Raw genomic sequence first — 22,381 nt, 5'->3', positions numbered from 1 at the left:
TCGCCCTCGCACGGCTCGGCGATGGGCAGCGCCCGCCGCCAATCAGAGGGCGGGTCCCCGTCCCTCCAGGCCAATCAGATGAAGGGGCGGGGCGCGGAGAGGAGGGCGGGGCGGCCATTTTGCGGCTTTCGCCTTTAACCCGCCCGGCCGGGCCGCTGCCTCCGCCGCGGAGCCTGCTGGGTTGTGTAGTCTGCGCGGGCAGCCGCCCGATCACTCCTCCCCCCTTCCTCTGAGCGACAGCCCCCTTAGCCAATCGCAGCTCCGTCTTTACGCCGAGCGGCAGCCTCTTCGACCAATCCCCGTGCGGTGGGCGGGGCCCGAGCCGCGAGCGAGGCGGAAGTCCTCCTGTTGCCATGGCAACCGCCGGTCGCGGCCTAGCGGAGCCCGGGAGCCTGCCGCCGCCCGGCGCCGCCTCGCCCTGAGCCTCGGCGCCGCCCGGAGTCCCGGGGCGCGGAGCCGCTGCGCGTGCCGGCTGCCGGCCAGAGGTCAGCGCCGGGTCCCGCCCCGTTCGTCCTCCCCCTCGTAGCCTGAAGGCTCCTCGCCGTTCCCCGAGGCTGCCCGGGGGCGGCGGGTGAGCTGCGAGGGGAGACCCGAGAATGCTGGGTTGTGGGTTTTGGGGGTGCTGAACGTGAGGTGCCTCCTGGGCCCGCACCCTTGGCGCTGCCGCTGTCTGAGCTGGTCGCGCTGGGTGACACACCCCCTGTCTACATCTGCTTTGGGCTCCTCGGTCTTACGTCGCTTGCAAACAATTCGTGTTCTGTTTAGAAACATAAAGCTTTAGTTAACTTGTTTTCTTTATAGATACTGCACGAATCACAGTTTGGCTGCTGTGTCCTTTTTCGGATCACTATGAAGGCCTTGTACTGTCAGCAGAATTCACCTGGGGAGGAAGTGACCTTTGTCTTCCAGGAAAGAGTGAGTTCTGATCGTAACAGCACAATTCATCATTCAGGGGCAGGAGACCCTGGCTGAGTGCCACAAGGGTGTAAGAACGCCTAGCTCTTCTTTAGACTTGAACCAGTGTTATCATTGCACAGACAGGCAGGTAAATGCAGGTAGGGCAGGAATATTGTACCATCATGATGCAGCACTTGGCAAGACCAATGGTAGACTATTTTATAGACTAGTTTTGGTGACTATGTTTTAAAAATGGGGTTTGTGAGCATAAAATAAATGATGTCTGGCTTCATATTCAGGCATATCTCTTGACTGGATTTTCTGGTCACTGAAAAATGGAAATAGAGCTTAAGAAATTTGCTGTGTTTGAAAGGATTCTACCGTTAACTTTCTCTCCTCTTGCAAGTTCTTTGCTCTTAGTAAAGATTGAAATCACAGTGCATCTTCCTACAAGTTGAAAGAACAAGAAGATAACTAGTTTTCCATCAAATGTAGTTGAAACTATTGTACTGAAGAGCCTGTCTGTTTGATGTAAACATTAATTGGCTAAGCGTACACGAATTGGTGGCGTAGGGCTAAAATAGGATGTCAACAAGCGTGTGTTGATGCAGTATGGGTGTCTGAACAGTAGAAGAATGCTTACATGGTTTCGAGGATGTGAACCTGTGTTTTTAAGTGAATCTCTTACACGTACAAAAGAAATTAATGTATACCTATGTAATATAGATAGCTCTGTATACCTATAAGCCATATATCAAAATGAAACGATATAGTATTGGTGAGACTCTTGCTTGAATAGCTGTAAAGTCACACAAGTGAGGCACATTTGATGAACTGCCTGAAGAGAAGGATGCGATAAGATGGCTGATTGTGATACTGCCAAGACGCATATTCAGGGAGCAATCTTAAATCCACTTAAGCTGATTATGAAACTGTGCTTTTGCAGAAAAGGCTTGATCACCCCTCAGCAGCATGTTTTTGGTCTCTTCCTTGCAATGATTCTAAGAGTCATGCAGCAATAAGGTGAGGTAGACCAGCCTACATATCTGGTTGAGAGCTAGTAATTTTTTAGAGATTAGTTCACATCTGTTTGATGGCTTCATGACTGCTAGCTCCAGCATGGAGGAGGGGCTGGAAATATGTAGATGCTGGCAACAGGCAAGCCAGGCAGCTCTGGTACAGTCTTAGGTATGCTAAATTAGATCTTGAACTGCGCTCCTCTGTATATTCTTTGAATGACCACTTGCCTGTTTAAAGCTCTTCAGATAGGAACTAACCCTGCAGATGTCTGTATAACGACCGATACTATGGGATCCTGATTTAAATTGAAATAAATATTGAAAAAAATGAGGAAAAGGAGAGCCAGTTGACCAAAGAGCTATTAATAGAACAGCAGCTGGTTAATGGAAAATGAGGGGCTTGGATGAAGAATAGCAAACCTTCCATATGTGGTGATTGGTCAAATTATAATATTGATATATTTAAGTTGTGAGGTCAGGAGCCAGTTAACAGCACAAACATTTTGTTTCTTTTTGTTCCTAAGGCTTGTATTCTTGTATTCTTTTACCAAAAAAAAAAAGCAGCTTTGTTATGTGCATTGTAGCAGTAGTTAGGGTCGCTGAGCTATGTATACTAAAAGGATATTTCCAAAAGAAGATGTAAGCTTGAATTTGTATAAATCCCTTAGATTATAAGTGTTGGGGGTTTTTTTTAACCAGAGATGCAGTATTCATGTAGTTCAACAGCCCACTGGCTTAGCTGTTTTGTGGAACAAAGAGTGAGAATCCACTTTGGTTTGTTTGAGGAGCAGGAGGTCAGTCTGACTGGCAAAATGCCTTCCAATTTTAAAGGAACACCATGTGTTTAGCTCAGCTGGGATGAGAAAAAGTTCATCTCAGTATTCCTCAGACAGAAGTTCCCCTTCATGTTGCTAAGCCTAGGAGAAAAGCAACAGCTGTTTGTTGGGAACAGTTTTAAAGAATAGATAAAGGAAAAGTTAAACACTTAGAGAAGATATCTTGACTTTAGAAGTAAAAACTAAGCTCTTACAACTTTCTTGTAATTGTTTCATTTTGACTCCAACAGACATTACAGGCTACAGTATAACGTGGAAATAGTTAATTTTGCCTCTAGTACCTGAGGTACCTCTTCAAAAACTGGGGAGTCACCGGTCCAGAACTCAATTTGGCTAATTAAATACTTTAAAGTAGCAGTACTCAGCTGCTTCAAATCATTTCGGGTGTCAATCCCAAAAGCAGAAGTTGGGATAGTAAGGGAAGGCTTCATTAGCAGAACGTTCTTGTATGTGAGATGCCCATCATTTGTGGGGCTCAGCACCAGTCCTTAGTGGTGCAGTTTCTTTGAAATCATTGAAACTACTTGAGTATTTACCTCAGTATGACAGCGCAGTATCTCAGACACTCGTGTCAAAATTCTCTTAAAATTCTCCATCACTCCTGCAATATAGTTGGAATTACATATTGAAATTCTTCCAGGTAAGGCTGTGATATTTAACTTGCAGGAACATAAAAGAAAAATAATTGATTTTTATCAAGGTGGTCAGTGTGTAGCAGCAATATACATTGTATCTGGCATTGGTGGTTCAGTGGTAGAATTCTCGCCTGCCACGCGGGAGGCCCGGGTTCGATTCCCGGCCAATGCAGAAACGCCCAAATTTTTGTGCCAAGAAGGCCAACAGCATCCCGGCTTACATCAGGAATAGTGTAGCCAGCAGGAGCGGGGAGGTGATCATCCCCCAGTACTCAGCTCTGGTGAGGCCGCACCTCGAGTGCTGTGTTCAGGTTTGGGCCCCTCAGTACAAGAAGGACATCGAGGCCCTGGAACGTGTCCAGAGAAGGGCTACGAAGCTGGTGAAGGGCCTGGAACACAAGTCCTGTGAGGAGCAGCTGAGTGAGCTGGGGCCGTTTAGTCTGCAGAAGAGGAGGCTCAGGGGAGACCTTATTGCTCTCTACAACTACCTGAAAGGAAGGTGTGGGGAGCTGGGGGTCAGTCGGCCTCTTCTCACAGGTAACTGGTGATAGGAGTAGAGGGAACAGCCTCAAGTTGCAGCAGGGGAGGTTCAGGTTAGAAATTAGGAGACATTTCTTCTCAGACAGAGCAGTCAGGCATTGGAACGGGTTGCCCAGGGAGGTGGTGGAGTCAGTCCATGGGGGTGTTTAAGGAAAGGTTGGATGTGGTGCTTAGGGACGTGGTTTAGTGGGTGATGTTGGTAGTAGGGGGATGGCTGGACCAGATGATCTTCAAGGTCTTTTCCAACCTTAATGATTCTATGTGCTCAAAATGGTGTTTTAAATCTACTGCAATAAAAGTTTTTTTTTCATTGAAAACAAATTCTTGTTCTGACTACAAGACAATCTAAAACACTGTGGGAAAATGCTTTCAAGAGCTTGAGAGGATCCTACTGGCACATTCATATTGCGTTGTATAATGTCTGTAAATTTGTCCTAGGAAAACCTTCATCCTACAAGAGACAATGATGTGAAAGTACAAGTTAGAGCCTGTGCGCTGAGCTGGATAGATACAAAGGTATTTGCTTATTTTTTTGTGAAAGCCAGGGGTGTTTACAGTTTCCGTTGAAGTTCTAAGCCAGTGCCTTATCTGGTAACTGGCACAAATCCATTTATGACATCTGAGGATATGGCTTTACCACTGAGAAACAGGGCACAGGATTGATGTGGTATTCTTATATCTCTTTAAATAAAAGGCACCTGTGATTTGGTTCCTAATTTATGGAGAAAGATCAGTTGTCACTTGTGAGCTCTTCCAGAAAAACGCTTTTATCATCCTCTGCACACTGCCTAAGTCCTAGTTTGGCTTGTCAGCTAATGACTGTTTTTATTTTTTTTATAGGCTTCTAAATTTAAATACATAAAGAAAAGTTTTAATATTAAATGAGGAATGGGTACCCCCTCCTCCCCCCATTTGGTAGTGGCCCAATTTTCCTATTGTGAATATCAAACGCTGTAAGATCATAACAAGCTTGCATATTTTGAGCTTTGGTAATAGCGGAAAGTTATAACCATTATTTTCATTTAGCTACTGTCAGAAATGAAAATGGAGAAGGAGCTTTTACCTGCTGGTCGAGAAATTTCTGGAATTGTATTGGAAGGTACGTTAGTACAATTGTCTTGTGAGTGTGTGGAGCAAGAATCAAGGTATGGTAATCCAGAACAAATAGTGTTTGCATGCTACACATTTCATAGTAGGAACTAGAATTTGTTTTCATAATGGCGCTTTCCCTAAATTAGTAATGATACTGAAATGAAAATAAAGGAACTGAGCTGTAGTGCTTGCATATCTGTTCAGAGTGATTTAAAAAAATGTACAGCAGCTTTCTAAATGAAATATACAAAGATCTTACGATCTTATCTCCACATGCTGTAATAACCTTTAATTTATTTGTAAAAAGTTCTCGTTGGAATAGGGAAGGCGTTCAGGAATTCCTGGAGTGTTTCATTTGCTTATCCATCTTTGATGCATAGTTTAAAGCCTCGATCTTTCAAATGCATGTACGTGTGTGTGCTTGCATGTAACTGTAGATGGGGTGCCAAAGTTTAGTGGAGTAAAAGATTCACTTTTGGTATGTGCATGTTTAACAGAGAACATACATTTTTCACTAGCAGGGTTTATTGAATTTTATGAGCAGTGATAAACAGTGCTCTCAATGCATGCTTAATTTCATCTCTAAACATTTATGTTCATACCTTTTTTTCCTCCTATTCATTTATTCTTCGTGAGTTGGAAGAAAGGTGTCCTTTTTTCAGCCGGATGATGAAGTAGTAGGTAAGTTAACACTTGTTTGCTTTCTCAGCTAAGACTTTGAGTAATCTTTTTATAATGAATGGCTGAGCTTATAGTCGTTGCTAAAGCTACAATTGAACATGTATTTTGAAATTTCTAACTGGCGTCACATGAATAAGCACCTATAAATGAAAATTTTCGTCTAAAAGTGTTCTCCTAGGGAAGGGTTTTGGTTATAAGAGTGGAAGTTCAGGTCCCCAGCTAACGTCATCTGTCATAGTCCTACAGCATTTACCGAATCTATAAGAATATACACTAGGCATGTATATGCCTGTATAAAGAATATACATGTCCTATTAGCCATGCAAACTGAGTAATCTAAAGGCAACCATCTGAATAAATCAACAACAATCTGTAGTTGTAACACCACCTTGATGTAATTAATGCGTATCTTTTGAATTTTGTGTGCGATACAAAGTCTAGGCTTGTATTTCCTGCCTTCTTGAGGATGATATTAAAAGTACACCTTTAACTGCTTTAACTGCTTTAACTGATAAATCTCTTCTGCAAGCATACAGGACTGTTCAGTTTCTTCTAAATCACATCAGTTCTTGACTGAGTGAAGAAATCGAGTGGTCGTAACTTGGCTATGCAAGTAGATCCACCAGTTTTAGTGGATTTCCTGAGCTGATGAAAGTAATGAACGTGCTCGGGTGTTTTGCTACATTTGCTACAAGGCCACATTTAAAAAAGAAACACTGGTTCAAGTTGCTTATTTTCTAGAATCTTCATTTTTACTGCAGATGAGAATACTTTTTTATCCTGCTCTTGAAAGTGGATTTTTTTTTTCCCACTAACTTTACTGTAGGGAGCCCGTGTTTTCTGATCCTGCTATGAGATTGTTGGCAGAGAAGCCCATCAGATGGGCAAGTGGTAATCACTGTACTTCTGTTGTTTGTTTGGGTTTTCCTGTTGAAAACAGTCTTCTAGGTCAATCACATGGAGACTTTTCAGGGCTTTTCCTGTTAGAACTTTGGCAGACCTTTTGTATCATTAGCTTCAAATTTAGCAGAATTATATGAGCAATTATTATTATTTATTCACCACAGAAAGTGTGATCTTTGCGGGTTGGAATTAGTATTCCATTTTATGGGGTGCAGAAATGGCTTTACTTTGTTTAATAAAGTAGGACAGTTATGGCCAAGCATTTTCAAGTCTTGCACATGAATAAGTTTAAATTATGAATAGTATCGTTATTGTGAACAGTATTGCTCATTTGGATGAATACCTGACATGCTCCATCTGTTGAATATTTTAAAATAACACTTGTTTCAATCAACTTCTGTTGTAGCTGAAGGAATACACTTTCAGTAAGTAATTAGGTGGAAAACTACACCTCTGAAAACTTGTCAGTGGACCTGAGAGTGCTAAGTAACATTCTGAGTGGGAGTAGTTGTAAGCCTGACATTAAGGGAATGGAATCAGTCTTGGAATCCATACTTGGGTTGTGAGAGAAGAAGAGATTCATTTTGTCTGGGTCTTTGGTTTGTCCAAGTTCTCTGGGTTTTTTATTCTTGAATAATGAATGCTTGCAAATGCAGGTACAGAATAAGTGGAATTACACTTATGGAAAGAGGAAGATAAAGAAAACAGCATAAGAAACTTTAGCCGTGAAAGAAAGAAAACACGCTTTTCTTATTTTGAAATACTGATATCTCTTTCCATTTCCTTTCAGACAGCTGTTCATCCTTACGTATCCAATATAGTTGCTATAAAGTCAAAATACAGGAGTGAAATATTTCCTTTCTATAGTAAATTTTTCCTAGAAGGCACACTTCCCAGTTATTGTTGGTGAGAGCTTATTTGTAATTAATGAATGAGCACTTTTAAAAGGAAATGAGCAACTGCCAAATGATTTGGTTACTTGTGTACTTAATAACATCAAACAGTCCCAAAATAATTGTCAGAAACACATCCACTTAAATTTTACCAAAAAGCTTGTCCTTCTATCAAAGAATACAGTCCTGGTACATACATCTTACTGTGTGTATCAGTAATAATGTGGTAATACAGTTCCCATTTATAAATCTACTCTTTCATGTGAAAATAATACTGTGTTCACTGGAACTACCTGGTGTGTTAAACCTTTAATCTGTATCTAAAATCATACCAAGAATTGTTTCTCCCTTTTAAAGTTATTTTTTCCTGATCCTTCTTTTACCTTCCAGAAGAGATTTCTTTGTCTATGTAGCATATTCTCTTAAACACAGTCTTCTGTTTGGTTAAGATATATACCGGAGTATAACCTCAGACCTGCCATTTTGAGATACTACTTGACAAGGAGTCAAGAATGTCAGCTTTGTTTGTTGCTCTCAGCATCTTTTAGCAATCAGTTATACCATGTTGCTCATTAAAATGAGTGCAGGGGAAATTATCTGGAGAGCTAAATCAGCTGTAAATACTTGGAGACATGTACCTAAATATAATATGTATCTGCTTAGAAATTATGATGGTTAGACAGTTTGAGTGTCAGTTCTTCTCCATGCCTCATTACTAAATAGATAAATGCATAAAAGCCCTATGCTACGTGGAGCATTTCTGACAAATAAGGTGAGAAATCTGATTTTGTACTTGTGTCAAACGCTTGATGCGTATAGCATATATAAAATAAAGGTCTATACTTAACGTTGGAGCTTCTGGAAGCATTATGAGGTATACTGGCTTAAGAAGGTCAAGGACACAGTTCTTTAAGATGTCATATCTCCTATGCTAAACATAAGGGTCATTTTCCTGAATGGTTGTAGAGACCCTGAAATCAATGCAAGCTGACAGCAATGTATAATGACACCTTGGAGGCTGAAACATACTAGAGTCTCTAGTGTTAGAAGATAATGCGGCTTGTACCTGAACTTTTTTCATCTGTCTAGAAAAGGAACGTCTTCATGTAATATTCATTCTGCTCTTTTTTTTTCTCTGTTATAAGAATGCAAACTTTTTTAGGTGCCAAGGCTATTATAGTTTGCTATAAAGATATCTTCTATAGTTTATAGTCTATATAATAAACTATTTTATAGTTTACTATAAAGATATCTTCATTTGGAGTATGATACTGTATTAATCATCAGTGATGCTTTAGGATAGAGGATATTTCTTAGGGGCATTCTTTATATTTAATATTTTGTATGTTAAATTAGAGGATGACTAAGTGTGAAAGTAAAATCAAATTGTTCGTGATGTTGTAAGAAAGTGTGTTCTGAGATTCTTGCCCTTCTTGCGTTACTTCCTAATTGCATAACAGCTGCTGTAGATAGCTACTTTGAGCTTTTTATTGTTGTTGTTCCATAGAAAAAGCCTTGAAAGATCTGCAGATGTATATTGCAGCACATGTTTTTGAATGGGAGTTGTGAAAGAGTGGTGGAAATAGCAGCCAGATTTGCTAAGGATTATCAGCTGAAGCCCTTGCTTTGGTCTAAGTGGAGTAGAAGAGTTGGGTGGGAGAGGGGGAAGAATATTAAGTGTTTTGCCCAGGAAAGAGGGCACTTACATTCAGAAGACTGGATGCCAGAACCTACTGCTCATGAATCTTCTTCTTTGCCCAGTGGAGGGAAAAAGCACTGCTGTGACCAGGATGGATTCTTCTGTCCATTCTGTTTGTTTTCTGTCTTCTGTGGGTGTTTTTTACCTTCAGTTTCTCTTATGTGTTGCATCTTTTCAGAATTTATGCTCACTCTTTCTTGCTTGTTCTTCCTCTGCTTCTCTCTGTCCTTTTTTGTTGCCTTTGTTAACAACATGCTTACCTCTAGTCTTCTGTTCTAGTGCCTGTAGCTGTAACGTAGCATGGTCTGTGCCCATCTGCAACATGAGAGCTCAGTTGTCGTTCTTGTTAGCCATGGTCCAGAGCGGAAAGTGGAGCACTAATCAGAGTGAGAGAAGTGTGAAATGAGTTCAGACATGACCTGACAAAAATCAAGGGTGCCAGTAGTGAAAATCATTCAGTAGTGTCCCCATTTTTTATCCACTCAACCTCAAAGTGCTTTTTGGAGCACCTCTGGAACTATCTTGTGCACTGTGCCCACAGTGATTACAGGGTGTTACCTCGTCAAGTTCTCTTAACCTGTCATAAACCTGACAAGAGGGCAACTGATCCACAGACGTAGTGGGACTAACAATTTCATTAGGAGCTTGTTTTGGTTATAATGTAGGCTTGCTTGAAATTAAAGGTCTATGTTAATTTTTTCCAGGAATTTTGCCCCTGGATTCTGAAGAGTCTGGTCTTTGTGAAGTTGTTCTAGTTCATGAGCATTATTTGGGTATGTAGTTCATGTGTTTTGCTAATATTTACACTTACTGTACCTTTAGAATTCAGTTTCGCTTTTGTAATAGGGAGTTAAGTCACTTGGACTTTGGGGCAAACTTGTGTAGCAGCATTCAGACATCCTGTCTACTCCACCTATTCATAAAAGCTTTGAATACCATGTACCTCAAAGGCTTTTTATTTGCTGTTATCTTTTAAGGGGTTAATGTTTTGTCTAAACCATGCAAGCTGACTCATCTTTTTTTATTTCCTTCTAACTTCCCTTCTTGTTGCTTCACTTTTTTATTCTCCGTTTTTCTCACCTCCTCTGACAAAAAAAAATAATAAGAATTTTTCCTCACTTTGACCCAATTCAGGAACATCACTTGTGACTGAACTAACAGATGGGATGAAATCAGCAGACTAGAAGCTGGAGAAAGGAATTTTCAGGGATTGAGGATCAGGGAAAACCCTGTGTTGAAACCTTCTTTTTAACTATTGTGACTTTCCAGTTTCCCCTTCCTGGGCTTAGAGTGCCTTAATGTATAGAATACTGAGTTTGGGAGTCTGTGCTTCTCCTGACTGTTTGTTGTATTCCTTTGAGTAACCCACTCTTGCTCAAATTAGTTTGTGTTTCTGTGGCTGTCCATGAATTCATCTTCTACAGTTAAGAGGTGACTCCTTTAAATTTGTTTATGCCAATACTAAATCCCTTCTTTTGCTGTTTAAAATAAGTCAAGATCCTTTCCATGTTGTTGTTTTTAATATATTTGAGGCATAACTCAACATAAACAATACTTGTTTGGAAATGAAGTCTTCCTGACTAGCTTTGGCAGGTTCTGAAAGGGAAGCTGTGGACTCATGGGGATGAAAAACATTTGTTCTTTCTAACATTTCAAAGTACAAATCCCGAGATGTGTGCTTATAACTATATTTATGATTAACTATAGGCAGAAAATGTTTGGGACTTTTTTTTATACCTTCAATACTTTACTTTGTACTTAGTAGTATCAGCTGCTACAAGTGTTAATGCTGATGATAATCCCTATAATTTTTTTTCCAGCACATAGATAAATGATCCTAGGTGATTGCATTGCTTATGTTCCTGTACAGCTCCCCCGATTCAGGCTAAACTGCCGATTCTTAAGCCTAGAGGCAGACCGGACTCTTCCATTCTTCCTTTCTAGTGCCTTAAGAGGCTGATGCTTGCTTATTCAGTTCTGTGACAGACTTTTTTTTTTTTTTTTGGTTAGTATCAAACTGTCTGCTAAATCATGTAAATTGCGTACATTAAAAATGATACTTGAACTTGGGATTTCTAGCTGACAAAGCTGTTTGCTAATTTTACCTCCCCAGGCGTTTAAGCATGTGGATAGAATGGGAAAACACTTTCTCCTGTAGATAGAGACAACAGAGAATAGATGACAAGTAATGTTATCTTGACCTTCATTTCTCTCAGAACGTGCTATAACCTCCAGAAGCTGTTTATGCCCATGGATTATGAAGTAGAGAGAAGATTATAATCTATAGAGAAAGAATTATGAACTCATGGGGTGGACCTTGCATTGTATGTTCTCAGTATCAGAATCCTCCTTGTGAAAAGAAGAGACCTCCTCAGATTTTTTTCTGTCAGGTGGTTATGGTAGGAGTGGGTCTTTTTTCTTTTTTCCCGTTTAAATGCTGTACTTGTGTGTGAATGTGCTCACAAGAGTACTGCAGAAGCAAGCTGATTATTCTCAGAATAACAATCACCTTTTCTACTTCGAGTTCTTGCAGTCCTTCTAACACTGCCATGAGCCACAACATTGGAATATTGCCTTTGTGAAATAGATTATAATTACATTTATAGATGATTTGACTTGTATAATTTTCTTTCATGTTCTAGAAACTGATGAAGCCTAACAATCATTCAGATTGAAATGTTGGGGACTTGGTGTTTTTTCCCATCTGTTTTTGTGTTGTTGTTCTTTTTTTTTTTTTTTCCCCAAAATAGTTCATAAACCAGAAAAAGTTTGCTGGGTTGAAGCAGCAGGGACTGTTCGTGACGGCGTCCGAGCATACACAGCTTTACACTACCTTTCCCAAGTCTCTCCTGGAAAAAGTGTCCTTGTAATGGATGGAGCAAGTGTAGGTAACAACTGCGCAGTAACAATTTTGGTACAGATTGCCTCTGCAGTAAATAACTGTCTTATCTCCAGAAACACTGGATTTCTTACAACATACTAAACTTACGAACTCTCTATTCTATTCCTGGCAGCGCGCTTAGCTTAATGGATTAGTAGGAAGGGCCCTCCCACATAAGATGCTGAGCCAAGAATACAATCTTCTACATGTTGTGTGGGTCGTGAAGAGGTAGTTCTTTTCTGCTCTTTTACTTTGAGGGGTTTTACCCTAAGCCTTCAGGTGTAACTGGGGGAAAGTGCCTTAATTTTTTATTCCTTTCCCACTGCTGCTTTTCAACTTCTCTCAGGTATGAATAATTTCATTTGCATTCCTGCAGTCCTTATTGCTAATGAAGATGTGGAGCTTGCCACAGCCAAGATTTGCTAATGTAAATGCAGCTGGAGCTGTTTTCTTGGTAGCACTTCATCCTTCAATAATCGAGCAAGCCCAAAGCTAAAAGTTGCAATTGCAGTTACAGTACTTAAGTTTCTAAAGTAGGATCTGAGCTATTTTGGTGAAGAGGAGAACTAGTTAACTCCTAAAAAATTGTTCATAGCTTCTAGTACAGGGAAAGACTTCTTTGGCTTCATTTGAAACAGAAGCAGATCTGCAAATATTCAAATTCTTGGTTCAAATTTTATTAAAGGACTAAGTTCACTTCTGGTTACTCTTCTGACTTCTCCTGAATGGCCTTTGCAACATAACATTTCTTAGAGTGCATCAAATTGTTACTGTAAATAAGCCCATCTACCTTCTTTTCTTCTGCAGCCATTTGGTACAATAACTATTCAGTTAGCACAACACAGAGGAGCTAAAGTAATATCTACTGCCTACAGTCTTGAAGATAAACAGTTCCTGGAGAGGCTGAGACCTGCTGTGGGTAAGTTGTATCCTTCAGTGCTAAAGTTTATGCTTAAGGAGAAATTCTTGAAATATATTTTTAAACTAGAAGCTTATTTCAGTAGCTGAAAACTAAAATGCAAATTTATAAATAGTCTAATTAAATAGTCTTAAAATGCATTTTGTACTTCATACTTATTTATCATCTGTTTTGGGTGTATTTAATGGAATTTTTCTTCTTCATTTACATTTTATTCTTGGTAATTCATTATTATGGTGATGTCTGTCTGTAAGTACTTTCCATCTCACATACTAGGGCTATAGTTCTGACTTTTGGCCTAGCCACTCAGAAATGTTTTCACTTTGTGAAAGTGTTTCCTGTGAACAAGAAGAAAGCATTACTAAATCACCAGTCTCACAGTTTGTAATCTATGTACCTGAGTCAGAGTTCAGATGTAATCATATACTTGAGATAAATTATTAATCAGACTCTAATTTCTTCTAATAGTGTTTTATCTAGCTGTGGCAGCTGTTTCAAGTACTGTTGTAACTGTAAAATGATGCATGTTTTACAGTATTCAGATGCTCAAAGGCTTTGTTGGATTTTCCTATTTGCTAAATGAGCTTTGCATTAGGTATAATACTTACATTCATCTGTGACTTCTATTTCTACCCTGTTAATTACGTTTTCTGTCTCGTCCCCCCTCCTTCATAAATAACAGTGCCATTTGAAACATGGGAGAAGGCTCTGGAAAATATACTGGCATCTTTTTTGACCAAAATTTTTTTTTTAATCCACTTCTGTAGAGTTGAGGAAAGTAGAATATTTCTTTATCCAGACTGTTCTAAAATAATGGGTGGCATTGCAAATCCAAATTCATTGCAGTCCACAAATTCTGCTGTACAGCAATCAAAAGGTTAAAACTAGTGTCTGATTCTTCTTCCTCCTCAAAATGCAAAGGCTGCACAGTATAATAAGCAAGTTAGCATTTTAAAGTGTATGATTTTTTTGTCATTTAAAGAAATATATGTAAAAGTAGAGGTGGTTGTTGTAAGAATGCCTAGTGTGAGGGGGAGCTTTGTGTGTTCAGTTACATCTACATATGTTACAGTCGCATCAAAATATGTACGAGTTGAGTTGAGATCTGATTTTAAAAGATAATGTCAAGGTTAACTGTCCCCGACTCTGACTCCTTTCCTCTTTGTTGTTTTGCGTAGTAAAATTATTTACAATCTTGGCTTTCCAAGTGGAGAATTACCAGCAGTTTTGAAATCCTGTCTCTTGGTCTGAGTGACTAAAAACAGGCATTACTGATATGCAGGTGCACATACTATTGTCCTTGTGTTCTCCCTGCTGGCTCAAGAATTTTAAGCTAGCAGAGGGATGGAATAAGCCAGAGAGCTGCTCTTTAGACACCGAGAGAACGGAGTTCTTGTCAATTTTGATTCCTTTCTGGCTCCTGAGAACAGAACTGGCAGTGGAAGCACAGAGACAACACAGTGTGCATGTGCATTCCGGGGCTGCACATTCACACACATCTGCAGGGCTGGGCAGTGATTCACTTCCAGCCTACCAAGTGAGTGTTTTCTCTTCCAGTAGTAGCTCTGGAGTGCTGATAATGCGGCAGGAAGTGGAGTGCTGTGCAGAGGTTATTACACAATAAGAGGGAGAAAAACATTTTTAGCTGTCTGACATAATGATCTTCAACAGGGTAGTGCAAAGTTTTGTACTGGGAATGTAACTGTTCCTTTAAAGAACCTGCAGGCTTGTACCTAGATTTTTATATTGTCTCAATTTTTTCTCAGCTTGACAAAAATAGTTATTTTTCCTTTTATTTCAGAAGTCTATTTTTTTACTGTAGTAGAAGACACTACAGACACCAGAACGTAAAGCATTTTGTGAATGCTGTCAATATCTAGAGGTTTGTTATGCCAGCTGCAACAGGGTAAGAGTAAATACAAAAGACCTTCTAAAATTTCACTTTGTAATATTGGATTCATTTTGCTGAGATGAGAACTTTAATAGGTAAGAAAGGACTCAGCAATTTTATTATCCTAAGCCTGTCAGCGTAGGCTAATATGACATTGGTTTGCATGGCATACTTGCTTTTTTAAATTATATGAGTGTTAATACAAATGCAATAAGTAGTCCAAGTGTTGCTAGAGATAGCTCAGCCAGCTTGCTTCTACTGTCTGTGGGTGCAGGTTTTTTCAGTTTTGAGTTTGCTTGGTGGCTTTTTGTTTTGCTTTTAGTACAAGTCTATCAGCTGACCATGAGCCACGGTTGGTGTTATCAGTAAATATGTCATAACTAACTGCCTCGTGAAATGGTTGAAACAACTGCCTCTTGTAGCAAGAAGGCTGTTGCACGTATTGCTCATGTGTGTACTTGTTTTACAACCATAGGAGTTTAGTTTAGCAGTTTTGCAAATGTTGGGGGAACATAGACATTAAGGGAAGAAATTCTGAATTGCAACTTCATTTCAAGTAGAGATATAACCTGAGTACAGCATTAAAAGGAGAAATCATTTGAGTGTGACTGAAGTAGAAGTTCAAGTTTATGTTTAAGGATTTGTATTTAAACTAACAGGAGGGGGTCTTCACATGCCTTCAGTAATCTCTGAAATAAATATAATAGTAGTATGAAAAGAACTATAATGAATTTTGAAGTGCTGATGCCCATGTTTCAGACTAGAGTCAAAATGTTAAATAATGTGGTAAGTTACTGATGGAGAACAGCAGGCATATACATGTACACATACACCTGTATGCATATACACATAAACATGTATTTATTCTGCTCCCTACGTTACCCCCTCGCTTTGTTTTTTTTGTTTTGTTTTTTTTTGTTTGTTTGTTCTAAACCCAATATTGAACTTTCAGTGAATGTTTCTGGTAAGAACTCGTCTGAGACTTCATGGCTGTCTTGACTGCGTTCAGTAAACCAAGTAGCAGATCTTTTGTATGGCAGTTCTCGAACTATGTAGCAGATGTTGCCGGGTGAGAGTAAACTCTGGAAACAGGCAGTGGAAATATTAGTATTTCTACTTCTCATCAGCCGTGAAAGAAGAGAGAAACGGAAGCCTTTTTGCTAGTCAGAATAATGTTAGTTTAGAAGTTGCACAAGTCACAGAAGGAGAAACTGAAACAATTTACAAACGTTTTGTGAGAAATTTGTCCTAAGTTACAGAAGACTGTAGAAAATGATATAACTTGATTCTCAGCCTTTTCCATACTGAAGAAATAAAGTACTGGAGAGAAATTGTTTCAGTGTTTTGCTGGGAAGGAAATTGAACAGCATTTTGATGGGTACCATTTGAACCACTGGATTGACTTAAGTAACCGAACTGAATTTTTGCTAAACAGAAATCAGAAAGTGGCCAAACTGATTAAACTATTTCCTTTTGATAGTGAGATTTTTAGTCTATTAAATCAAAACTGTTCTTAAGAAGTGAAACTACATTGATAGATTATTTTTTTTTACACCATGTCAATTTGCCTTGTTGAGAAAATAACTTTAAGTTCTTGACTGGGGAAACTAATAACAAAGGACAATGATCGGTTTCTTCATAAGAACAATCAAGTCAATGGCTCATTAGCAACTGAATTTATTGGGCTTTTACGTGTTTACTTCTGACATGAGAGACAGGACTCCATGCCAGGGAGAATAGGTTTTTGTTTCCCACTGTTGTGGAAGCAGGGGAAGGGCTCTGCAAGGGATTAGCAAGAAGAGGTGTTTATGTAAAGTAAGGGAAGGAAGCTGTGCTTGTAAAAGTCTCCCAAAGCATTATATTGCTGCAATTATCAGTCTGATAGATGATTTGAAAGTTGGAGACATGAAATAAGGTACTTCCTTATCTCCTGGCCGCTCCAGAACCTGGTATTTTTGAAGGAACTTTGAAAAAAAAAGTTAGCATAGTAAAGAATGACCTTACAGTAGGATTCTAATTCTTGTAGCCGCATACTTTATCCTGACAAAAATAAGAAACGGACTGGAGTTTTACTTCTGGATTAATCTAATACTTATTTTTTGGTGTTGATTTTGCACTGTATTGGAAAATGAAAAACAATACGTTGACTTAGCTTTTTGGCTTAGCTGTAAACTTGCTCATAATACTTACAGAAAGTAGGAACTCTTCTGCTGTGAATCTAAACGATATTGTTATTGCTACTGACCAAATGTGCCGCTTTGTCTAGCCCGAGTGATAGATGTGTCGAACGGGAAGATAGATGTGGCAGAAAGCTGCTTGGAAGAAACAGGTGGCCTGGGAGTGGATATTGTAGTAGATGCTGGAGGTAAGTAACTGATGAGAACCTGGTCTTCAGAGTAGCGTTAAGTGTTTTTGATTATTGTTTCCAAGTAGTATAGGTGGAAGCTGCATCACCTCAGAAGTTATACATTTAACTGCTTGATCCCATGTAATTTTATGCATGTAACTTTACTCAATAGATCTCCTTAAGGTCTCCTCATATCACCCTCTAGTGGAAGTATCTAATAATGTTGGTCAACAGCTAAATTTGTCTGAAGTATTTCTCAATTTAAAGCTGAAAAGAAACGTTTTTAAAAGTAGAGCTATGACATCATTGTTTACGTTACCTTAGTTTAATAATCTAAAACAATCGTAATAGTTGAAAAGTCTGAAGTTACTATTTTTAGCTGAAATAATTAAAGAACTTCTTAGACTTCCACTGAAATGTCTTAAAAGTAATACGTATTTAATTTCATGAATCTTCTGCTTTCTCAGGTATTTTCATGAGGCTAACAGCATAACAGAATTACAGTGCTGTTCCAGAGAGCCATCGTTGATTGTGTGTATTCATATGCATAGATTGCAACTTGTTTTGTACCTTAAGACAAAAGACTGTAAAAGAATCCCAGGATATATGGTTTTCAGTACAGGAAGAGATAAACACTTCATTTTCAACAGTGACTGCTTTCTTCTGAACTTGAATGTATTTGTTCTCTTATTTTTCCAGTGAAATTATATAGTGCTGAAGATGAATCAACTTCAAAATCACAGTTGCTGCCTCATAAGCATGATATCATCACTCTGCTTGGTGTTGGGGGACACTGGATAACAACAGAAAGAAATCTTCAGGTAAAGATACTGTGTCAGCAAACTAGTTTGTCCCACAATAGCTATATGAATGTGCCTGAGCTTCTGTCGTGGCTGAATGGCTCCCCACTGGTAAATAACATCAATTTTTACTTAAGAAAACGTTCATACCCAGAAAATGGAAAGCATTCAGCTTTAGTATTTTTTATTTTATTTTACTCTGTGACAATTTTGGGGCTGTCTTCTCTAACATAGTAAGTTAATAGCTTGGCTATACCAAGGAAATATTAAAGGATCTATTTTGTTTAGCTCAGAATATTAAACTGGCCAGACAGAAGAGTGTCATTGAAAACTAAATATTACAAGCTTGTTTCACTTGTTTGAAGAATAGTCAAAGGGTGTATTGTGTTTGCTTGCTTACTTGCCTGTGGTTTTTTTAACCATAAATATAAAATAACCTTTATTTTTAACCTTTATTTTTGTAAAGGGAAAGATAACGAAATATTTTTCTTCATTTTGGTTAAGCTGGATCCTCCAGATAGCCATTCCTTGTTTCTTAAAGGAGCCACCGTCTCCTTTCTGAACGATGAGATATGGAACTTGTCCAATATACAGCAAGGGAAGTATCTCTATATCCTTTTGATGGTAACTGAATACTGACTGCTAAGGAATGGGTGACAATGTAACAGAGAAATTAACTAATACATTCTCTTCTACTCACACCTGTAACCTAAGGCTTAAAGATCAGCACAGCTTCAATGTAACTGAAGTATAACAGGTTTGTGTTTTAAGCAAGTCCTGGTATTCCTTCTAAGTACACGCTTCATTAAAAGTAGTGGTGAAACATAACACATTCTGGAGAAAGTAGTGTTTTGGTTTGAGACTGAGCCAATTAATTGAAGCTTTAATTCTGCAGGTTTTTACATTATACATAAAGATTTTGGAATACAGTCAGTTTATCTGTAAAAGTTAAAATATTTTGGCTTCATAACCTTTCTCTTACTTGCAGTGTTATGTACATAACATGTCACTGAGCAAAGGTGTGGGTGTGGAAAGAGGAGTGACTCCTTCATTTGCATTACCTCTGTTTGGTCTAAAGGAGCTGGACTCTGAGCTTTTTGCTAGCAGCACAGTTTTCAGTGGATTGCTTCAGGTAATAGAAGGTTTCTTTACGGCTTTAAGGACCCTCCCTGTTCTGTACTGCAGCTTATGAGATTGCTGAATCACTTTTGCAGTTTAGCAGAACAGCAGAGGCAGGTGAGGATTAAGTCATTATATTTGAGAAAGGACTAACTATATTGCAGGGAAGCCCTCCCCTCCTCCACTAAACTCTAAAGTAGATTAGGCAAGGTCAAGCACACTGAGGAACTATTTATGGGATATAGGTTATCATAAATGGTTTAATCTTTTGGTATATCTATTGAATGCTTACCAAGTAGTTATCCACATATTATAAAAAAAAAAAAAAAAAGGCAAGCTGACTAAAACTGTGGTGTGGTTTTTTTTTTGTGTCATCTCCCATGGTATCTTTAGTAATAACAGTATGTTTTATCACCACAGGCTTTAAAAGTTGATAGGAAAAATCTGCTTTTAGATATCTACATCATGTGCAATTCCTGAGTCTATGGCCTGAATAATTTCTGAAGAAATCACAAGATGATAACTTTTTAAAAAGGCTTGAGATTCAAATGTTAACCATGTTGCTCTTAAAATGAAGGAAGGAACATTTTTTTTTTTAGTTTCATATAAACTCTAAATAGAGGATCACCTATTGCATTGACACGAGTGTTACTCATTAGCTAAGAGAATCCTTAAAAGTGCACAATGTTGCTCCAAGAATTTACAAGCTCTGCTACACTCCAATTTTATTATGATTTTTACCTTTGATTTCTCTATGAATAAAAGGGATAGTTTAACTGTTACCAAAATCAATCATTTTTATTTCGCACAAAAAGTGCGGTTACCATTCCGATTAATTAGTGTTGTACTTACTGCAGACTGCATTTGTCTGTCTTAACCCTTTGCTTTATTTTATTAAGTTATATTTTCTATATTTAATTTCTACATGCTATTGTAGGAAAGGTTATTTCTGATACGTGCATAAATCTGATCTAATGATTGGAGTTAAGGTTAATTTTCTTTCTGTCTTGATCCTGTTGGTTTTATGTAAATACAGAGCTCTTACCAATAAACCTGATGGTTGAAAGAATTATTTGTAGATACACTGTTACCTTGACAGACCTCTTAGATACGCATTTTAGAAGACATAATGGAGAAATTATCAAGTAGCGTTTTCAGGTGAGATGATTATTTTTCTTTATTCAGCCTTTGGAGTAATCTCTTGCCAGTGCTGTACTGAAAATTTATATTGAGATGCTGAGGAAAAGATGCCTCAAATAGCTTACATGGTTCTGTTTATGGTCTGTTTGTAATATAGCAGGCTAAGCATAAGGAATTTGGTAAAACCCCAGATTTTGCTGATGCTAATTTAACAGAGGCAGCACATTCTTTTCTTGGCGGAGGAAGAACATATATCTGTCTGCTCAGCAGTGTGTCTGATTGAGAAATGATGCTGGCTATAAAAGACAGGAGATTTGTCTAATATTTGTTTGTAAGAGTGACAGCTTCTCTAGATATGAAGATAACCATAATAAGGTGGAAATGGAAGATCCTTTCTATTAATGCTCAACAGTATTGCTGTTGAGCAAAAGCCTCTCCACCACCTTTTCCCTGTAAGAAGGATATCTTTTAATTAAAACTTCTCTTTCCTGTTTGCTTTAAGGCTCTTTCTTTCTTCTGCAAACCCAAGCAAAGCTATAAAACTTTTATTGTGTTTAAGGAGTAAAGTTTGCATAGCGAAAGTAAAGTCTATAGCAGTAGTCCTAGAATGTTTCTGTTGATCTGAGCATGCCCAGCAGACATTTCTGACATACTGTTCCATTTTAGGCCTCAACTGGATGAACCAATCCCATTGTATGAAGCCAAAGTTTCTATGGAAATAGTTCAGAAGAATCAAGCAAGAAAAAGACAAGTCATTCAGTTCTGACACATAATTTCCCAATTTCTAAGCCTGTGGAAGATAAAGAAACATAATGTATTTAAGAAGCAAATGAGTGTACACTTTCAAATAATTCTGTAACCAGAATTTAAAGATCTTTTGTACCTCGGCACAAATGGTCTGTGAAGTTCCTGAGACTTCAGAGGGTTTTATTGGGATCCAGTTAAGCAAAATGTTTCTATCAGCAACTTCTAGAGACAGTCTTGACACACAAATCTTGACTGCCCTGCTTGCTTTACAAATGTCAGTAACAGCTATGTGCAACCTCATTTGTTGTTTTTCAACCATAAGAAATTAAACTGGAAAAAAATGCTGGTTTCGTTGTTTTAGTTCTCCCTTCTCCGGCCCCTACCAATAATTCCCTTCATATTTCCCTTTTCTTTTTGACTACGTTGAGACTGAGCACTGCCTGTAGTATACTTGTCTTCAATCCACATTTAAAATTGTTCTATAATTGAAAGACAGGGTGGCCAAGCCATCAGGATTGGCAAAGATCCTAGAGGGGAAAGACGGTACTGACAGTGGGAGTTCCCCCCCTGCTGATTTTCTTCATTTTAGCAACCAGAGACTGTAAACCTGACTTACTAGCTTATGGACTGTAGGTACTACTATTGTGTGACTCAGCTGTTTGAGGCACTTTATGTGGCTTGTTATAACATTCTTTGATATCTTTCCAGTAAGATTTTTGTGTTCTGTGCACTTTCACTTCTCCTTTTTAACCTCAGTCCTATGCATTGCACAGCTCAAATCTGTTTATCCAGCATCCTCTATTACCATGCATTTTCTACAGATCAGTAGTAGGGAGGGAACTGCTGTTTTCTTCAAGGCATGTGGTTTCCTACTTGCTCTTAGTTGATAGCATTTTTTTTTTCAAGTGGACACCAGCACTTTGAACCAGTGTAAGAAGGTAGAATATCTGAGTGAAAATGGATCATCTAGAACCATGAATACTGCATCTTCTGTCAGTCACTGGACTCATAGGTTTTTAATAAAATGATGCAAGGGAAGTCTATAAAAGCATGAATAAATCTTATTTTAACTACTAATGTGATCTAACACAGCCTTGAAAATAAGTAGTGCTTTTACGCATGTGTGCACACGTCTTAAGTATGCAAGTCCTCTGGAATTTGAAGTTTCTGAAGCTTTCTCCCCAAGTACTAATTTTTTCCTAGTGTTCATTTTAGTTTAAATGCTTGTAAAATAAAGTATATAAGAGGACACCAAATAAGAGAAAAGAAATAAGACTTATTTAAACAGGAACAACCAGTGACAAAACTGCAGAAGAAAGCTTGTTTTTTTTAATAGCATAGC

At 38.5% G+C, this 22,381-nt stretch overlaps 1 protein-coding gene across 6 annotated transcripts; it reads left to right on the top strand.

Moving 5' to 3' along the window:
• The first annotated feature begins 187 nt into the window (after positions 1 to 187).
• CRYZL1 (crystallin zeta like 1) lies at positions 188 to 22,345 on the top strand. 6 transcript variants are annotated; one of them, XM_080560288.1, is made up of 13 exons: positions 188 to 485; positions 802 to 915; positions 4,366 to 4,443; positions 4,954 to 5,026; positions 5,656 to 5,700; positions 9,900 to 9,968; positions 11,946 to 12,079; positions 12,884 to 12,995; positions 17,153 to 17,251; positions 17,933 to 18,054; positions 18,538 to 18,635; positions 20,261 to 20,310; positions 20,959 to 22,345. In XM_080560288.1, exons 2-12 carry the CDS (start codon positions 850 to 852, stop codon positions 20,271 to 20,273), a joined length of 909 nt encoding a protein of 302 aa, XP_080416414.1. In that variant the 5' UTR covers positions 188 to 485; positions 802 to 849; the 3' UTR covers positions 20,274 to 20,310; positions 20,959 to 22,345. The 6 variants fall into 6 exon arrangements, with proteins under 6 accessions (XP_080416414.1, XP_080416412.1, XP_080416413.1 ...); XM_080560287.1 differs by having other exon boundaries at positions 196 to 485; positions 18,538 to 18,657; positions 20,274 to 20,310; XM_080560285.1 differs by having other exon boundaries at positions 213 to 571; positions 18,538 to 18,643; positions 20,265 to 20,310.
• Positions 22,346 to 22,381: the final 36 nt, after the last annotated feature.

Source organism: Anser brachyrhynchus, assembly GCF_964034855.1.
Source record: "Anser brachyrhynchus genome assembly, chromosome: 1".
NCBI classification, from domain to species: Eukaryota; Metazoa; Chordata; class Aves; order Anseriformes; family Anatidae; genus Anser; species Anser brachyrhynchus.
This window is presented reverse-complemented; position numbering and strand designations above follow the sequence as displayed.

What these genes read in the sequence shown, in the direction of transcription:
- CRYZL1 (XM_080560285.1), top strand. Translation starts at nt 850, where the DNA reads ATGAAGGCCTTGTACTGTCAGCAGAATTCACCTGGGGAGGAAGTGACC. An exon ending in TTGTAATGGATGGAGCAAGT is followed by an intron (nt 12,080 to 12,883) that starts GTAGGTAACAAC and finishes TTTCTTCTGCAG; the next exon opens with CCATTTGGTACAATAACTAT. An exon ending in GAGGCTGAGACCTGCTGTGG is followed by an intron (nt 12,996 to 17,152) that starts GTAAGTTGTATC and finishes CGCTTTGTCTAG; the next exon opens with CCCGAGTGATAGATGTGTCG.